Here is a 6,000-nt window from a genome sequence, read left to right as displayed (position 1 = left end):
TGTCACTCTACAGACAGTTACCACAGGACGATGGGACTGAATATTTTAATCCACTCACTGTAATTATACCAAAGAAGATGCACAGAAGACGTTGATATTTCCATGGAGACTGCTCAGAGAAAGTTCATCCCCTAAAGCTCGGTCACACATATACAGTAGAGCAGGCAGGTCTGACTTTGCTTTGCTGAAAGAATAAGCTCTTGAAACGTTAGCATGGATATTGGTATCTGTTTGCTTGTTGTGGGGAGAGGGCAGGTCAACCACAGAATCTACTGCAACAGAGGTATAGAGCACCTGTCTGAACAACAGGGGAAGTGAAATTCACATGCAGCTCAAAGTTATGCAGAGGGCTGACACAGGAGAGAGGTCTGTTTCCTCTCCTCTGTATAGATCCAAGAACAATCATTAGTTTCGGTTGTGATGAAGATGTATTTTAATTCCCTATTCCACTACTGTTGTCTCCTGTGCTGTTAGTGCTACTTTCTCCATTGGAGCCTATAGCCTACATTTACAAAATAACATACGTGATTGTCAGCCTTCAGTGATCAATCAAGTAGGCCTACTAAGCCTTCAGGCAGTCTTAACAAACACATAGGCTACTGCAAGTGGTAAACAACTACGTACGTGTGCGCGTACTTCTGTTTTTACACACGCGCGCGCACTGCCCATATCGATGCCCTTGCCTGCGTCGTGCTCAGTACGTTTGATCCACACGGGGCTCCTGCGCGTGCACTCAGCACTTGGCGGACAGACGCTGCTGATACCGTGGGCTCAGTTCATCACAGTCCTCCTCCAGTCACGGTGAAACAGTCTGGGATTCCTTCAGTGCTCGTTCGGGGATGAGCATCTGGACCAGAGAGTGTCCCGGGGACTACGCGTCGAGGCGCTCCGCTGTAGGCTACCTCTCCCTGTGCCCCTGCCCACACAGAGGAAATAAACACACCGACTGACGACAGTTTGACTATTTTTGACACAATGGCAGGCGCAAAGTGCCTTCTGAAAACGCCGAGGTAAGAGACTGCTTATTATCCCGGGATGAAAAAGAATGTCGATGAGCTTACTCCCAAACGAAATAAACATAATGTCTATCAGTTCAATTATAGGCTATGTCTACTTTATAGTGTTTTTGTTGCATCTGGTCCTTCAGTATTTAAAGTATGGTGATATAGCACCCTTTTTTTTTTCTTTTTTTTTTTTACAAAAGCACAGGGATGAAGTGAGTGTGAGGTGCCAATGCGCCATCTCTTTCATGTTGTATGTAATGAGAGCATAGAGATTTTGTTTTTAAGTGTGCAAAGTGAGTCTGTTTGTGTTTAGTGTTGAACAAGCTCACCAAAATCCACGCAGAGTGTTGCAGCAAAGCTGCTTTCACAGTTGACTGTCCGTGTTTGGGCTGTAAACAAGATGTTTCTGAATGCGTGGCAATTTTAAAATTTAATTGTTCAGTTGTCACTCTTAATATGTTTTTGAATAAGCTTTAGTCCTCTGTCTGTTTTTCATCCCGGGCAATTGTCAGAATTAGAGATAAAATCAAAGCTTTCCTGCAGTCTTCAGGTACTAAACTTACCACATAGATTTTTTTTGTGCAGTTGAACGCTTTCCAAAGCAATAAAATGTGAAGGCTACCTCCAAAAGTTGCCTGTTTGTGCACCAAATAAACTGGCCAGTTGGCGAAATCCTAGAACCACCCAAGCTTCCACCATAAATCACAACAGTGGACCGGGGTCTGTCCTTGAAATCCAGACATTTTTTAGGGATTAATTGTGGGGCCCCGGGAGCACGAGAGCGCACTAACCTGTCAATCATCACCGTGTCGTGATGAAAAGGTCGTTAAGCACAAAGATTAGAAAATAAGGTCGTGCATGATAAATCCATCCCGCTGCTCTTCAATTTTCTGCTCAAATCAATCAATATTTGCATGAACACCAGCCTGTGGTCTTTTCACTTCCATTTTTTTTTACAGTGTAGATCACTTCCAATTTTCTGCATGCATCCAACATTTTCACTGCAGAATCAGTGCCACTGTGTGTATGTGTGTGTGTGTGTGTGTGTGTTAGATGGGTGTTTTGATGTGTGCCTCCCAGATATAGCCTATTTAAAGCACATCATATTCACTTATCCCCACTACATCATCTTTTTTCCCCCTCCTCTGTGTGTCCAGCCATTTGCAGTGAAGTGACACAATTATTTACATCAGGCATGTTCATTAACTGCAAATACACAGAGTTGTGTGTGTTCCCTTTGGGGCTTCCAAAATCAAATGCTTTTAATTCACTTTGAAATATGTGGATTACAGGAAAAAACAGCTGCTCCTATTTAAGTATGCATCCCCAGCCTCTTTATTTTCCAAATTGATCCTCATTAATGCCATTCCAGATAAGCTTCGATTTGGCTTATCTTAGCGAAAGCATGCACGGAGGATAATGACGCCTTCCTGGGATTTTTGAGTTTTCCATGTTGTGTTGAGGCACGTTGACATTACCATCACCAGATTGCTGAATAATTTTGCCTTATGCACCAGATGAAGGTTACATGCTGTGTTTCCCTGTTTGTCCTGCTGTAATTCTCTCTGTCACCATTGCTGCCAAATTTCATGATTTGGCAACGTGGCCATGAATTTGAAAATGCATGGCTGCATACAGTATTTGTGTGACATCTTCTCATACAGACATTGCAATGGTCTCTTAAACACTGATAGCCTTCTGCAGCTCACTAATGGGTGGTACAGTGGTTTCTTATAAATTATATTGCGCTAAAAAGGTCTCGACATCCACCTACAACTCTTCACACTCTTCAATAAATAATGGGAGATGTTTTTTTAAGTGCAAACAGGGGCATCAGAAGCTGCCCTGACCCTGTCATGCTGCCCTGGAAATGACCTAGGTGAAGGAATTAAGTATTCAGCTCAGAATATTGAAATTAATCTCCTGTCTGACATTAGCTGTCTGGTTAATTCATTGGAAGAGTAGCACAGCTGTACAGTGTGAACACATGGACAGGCAATGGGGCTGCTCCAGACAGAGAGGATATAACCTGTCAGTATCAGTATGGGTTATAACCTGATAACCCATACTGGTCCCAGACATTTTTTAAAAAGGGTGGTGTTGAGTGTTTGACAAGAAGTTGCTCTGACTAAGTCAACTCTGTGCCCTTTCTGCCTTGCAGTAACTTCCAGTCGTCTGCCATGTTTGAAGGCTCAGAGTCTGTCGAGGTGGAGGGAGGCAGCACAGAAAGCACCGTGGCCTCGTCCATCAGTGCCTGCAAGAAGGTAAAATGGAGCTGTGTCTCTTTGTGTTTGTGTTGGGATGGAAGTGTTCATCTGTCTACCTGTGTGTCCCTCTGTCTGCTTCTTTTTCTGTTCTTTTTCTCCCTTTTTGTGCCTGCGCACCTGTCCATCATATCAGTTTCCCCGCCAGTGTATCTCTTTGTGTGTTTCCAGCTGTGGATGAGATTTTCATTTCCTCCTCTGGGGTGCCTGTGACACCCAGGGGTTGTGCAATAAGAGGAACAGCCAGGCCCTCGGGTCAGCCCAGTAGATTTATCATCTCCCAGCACCAGAGAGACAGGAGGGGAAATAGTACAGATCAGTGGGCCGAGGTGGAGGCTAGATTGAATTTCCTTTTTAAAGTGTGTGTGTGTGTGTCCCTCACTGAATGTGTATGGTGTGTGTTCCTAATTAGCCTAACGCTCATGATCTTAACTGGCTACCACTCATGTGTCCTGTAGACATGCAAGATGAGGTCCTTCTTATAATTTGGCCTCGTGCTCCGCTGACCTGTGCCAGCAGCCATTGATATGATCACGCTCAGTGAGATTAGGAGAGTCTACGTCACCTTTACCTGGCCGAGGACCATGCACAGATGGCCTATTCCTGGGGGTGCAAGCATGAGGGGGCAAGATTTGTTACCAAAAATAGAGAGTGAACAACACACACGTAATATCCGTCATATGTCAAAGTAATTGCATAAGAATGATTTTATTTATAGCATGTGATTTTAATGGGTTATCTACAGGTTTGTTTTTTTATTTTGTATGTAAATATACCATTATGGTCAAACCCCTGCTCTGTGATAAGCATCAAGGAAATCTTTAATTTCACCCTTAGAAACATATTAGCATTGTAATTGTGTGGTTATTAAAACTGCAAAGTCAGTAGTTTATGACAAATGAGTATGTCAGTAGGACAAAGACACTTGTCTGTCATTGACAAAGGCAACTCTATGACTGTAGTTTTCATCCTAAATGCTTCATTAAAACTTCCCTCCAGGGGAGTAAGAATAAGTGTTGTATACTGTGTGTGTGGTTAGCTGATAGATTATTGATCCTGTGCCGCAGACACTTATAAAGTTCCTGGAGAAAAGGTCAATTGATCCCAACAACCAGAGGGGGAAACACAGAGGCAGGCAGATGAAAGTGAATGTGTGACGACTCAGACGGTGTGTGTGTCGTACTCTCCATGTGTGCCTCTGTGTGGTGTGATTTCAGTGCCGCTGTACCTGAGCATGGTTTATCTGTGTGCTGCAGGTGCTGTGCAGCAACAGTCTGCTGGACTCATCGGAGTACTGGCTTAGGAATGAGAAAGCTCTGTGCAGACTGGGCCTGCTGGACGACGACGCAGAGGGCAGCTGCGCCATGGTGAGTAGCATGCTGTGGATGATGAAACATGCGCACAGCCGTTGGCAACAAAGATGGACGAAGTCATCTCTGGAGTAGAGTTTTCAAAGCTGTGGGAGTCATGTTTGTGGGCCTCAAATAACAGCGAGGTAATGGTTTGAGTGAATGAAATGTTATTTTTTTTCTTTTTGCAGCAGCAGCAGCAGGTTGCTGGTGCTCACTTGCTGGTGTTTAGTAGACAGTTCTAGTAGACAGGCTTGATGTGTCATTTCCTGTGTGTTGAGAAAATGGACAATTTAGGCTAATGCAAGGCATGTACTTGCATTACTAAGTAGTGCAACTGTAAGATATTGTTTTCTTTTACCTTTCCCTTAGAAATATTTATTTTTAAATCTAACAATGGCGTTATAATTCCCCTCCATTATTATGCAATGTTTCCTGTTAAGAGATTTGTTATGAGTGAGAATACTGTGCTAGAAACAGATTACCCAGCTAGCCTTGCACATGTGAGATGTCCAAGAAACTGAAGATTTGTTGAGATTTGTGATAATATTTGCTCTAAAAGAAGTGCAGCCTTTTATAACCATGCTTCATGTGCATAGACAGCTCGTGCAATGAGTTACTGGGAGAGGTGCAGTTTATGATATGCATAAATATACCTGAATAGCTGTGATACATGTGAAACTTCTCATCCAAAGAGGACAGTGAGTCACTGGTTTTCAGCCTGGTATGAAGTGGTCTTCATACCAGAACTGGTCTTTAAGTGCCTTGCTTAAACTATACCTATTCATGAATGAATCCATAAACAATGTTACCTTCTGGTGTTGTCAGGCTTTGCTGATGAATTTTGTGTTATTTGCTGAGAGACATCTTGTTGCCAGTTCTGTGAATGAAATGAAAGGCTTTGGCTTTGACTTGTATGTTGCATTCTTGTAAAGGAGTTGGAAAATTGCATTTATTTTGGCATCTACAAATGAAACATAATTTCTCATAATCATTTCTCTGCTGCTTGAAATACACCAGAAGAATTTCTTTGAGTAGATGTTATTAACTATGCAATTTCATTCTGCTGAAAGATGGTTAAAAGCTCAATTTAGTCTCCACAGACAATTTATTAAAGGGGGATGATTTTGTAGAGGAACTGCATCTCTGTTGTGTTGATTTGATCACACTCTGTGACTGAAAAACAAAACAAAACGCTATCTGCTGTAACACAAACTCTCAAGGATTTCAGTTTTAGTTTGACTCTCTCCTTGGATTAGAAGAACGACACTCTTGCTGGACTTCAATCCTGGGTCTGCTGTACTTTGTCAGCACAACAGAGTCAGTCCAGTCAAGTCAACTTCACATGATCTTATAAGTGAACATAAGTTAATGTCACTGATT

General features: G+C 42.7%; 1 protein-coding gene across 2 annotated transcripts in view; it reads left to right on the top strand.

The window, feature by feature from the left end:
• The first annotated feature begins 516 nt into the window (after window positions 1-516).
• The window catches only part of LOC119883167 (SPHK1 interactor, AKAP domain containing), a 30,928-nt gene continuing 25,444 nt past the window's right edge, over window positions 517-6,000 (top strand). For both annotated transcript variants that reach the window (XM_038693717.1, XM_038693716.1), the window contains exons 1-3: window positions 517-1,010; window positions 3,166-3,268; window positions 4,525-4,635. In XM_038693717.1, the coding sequence (XP_038549645.1) occupies window positions 976-1,010; window positions 3,166-3,268; window positions 4,525-4,635 (249 nt within the window). In that variant the 5' untranslated portion in view covers window positions 517-975. The remainder of the gene's footprint in view (window positions 1,011-3,165; window positions 3,269-4,524; window positions 4,636-6,000) is intronic.

Source organism: Micropterus salmoides, unplaced genomic scaffold (genome assembly GCF_014851395.1).
Source record: "Micropterus salmoides isolate LMB-PRFRI ecotype aquatic unplaced genomic scaffold, ASM1485139v1 Ms_hic_scaffold_3, whole genome shotgun sequence".
Lineage (NCBI taxonomy): Eukaryota > Metazoa > Chordata > Actinopteri > Centrarchiformes > Centrarchidae > Micropterus > Micropterus salmoides.
Note: the sequence above shows the minus strand (reverse complement) of the source record. Positions and strands in the feature narration are given on the sequence as shown.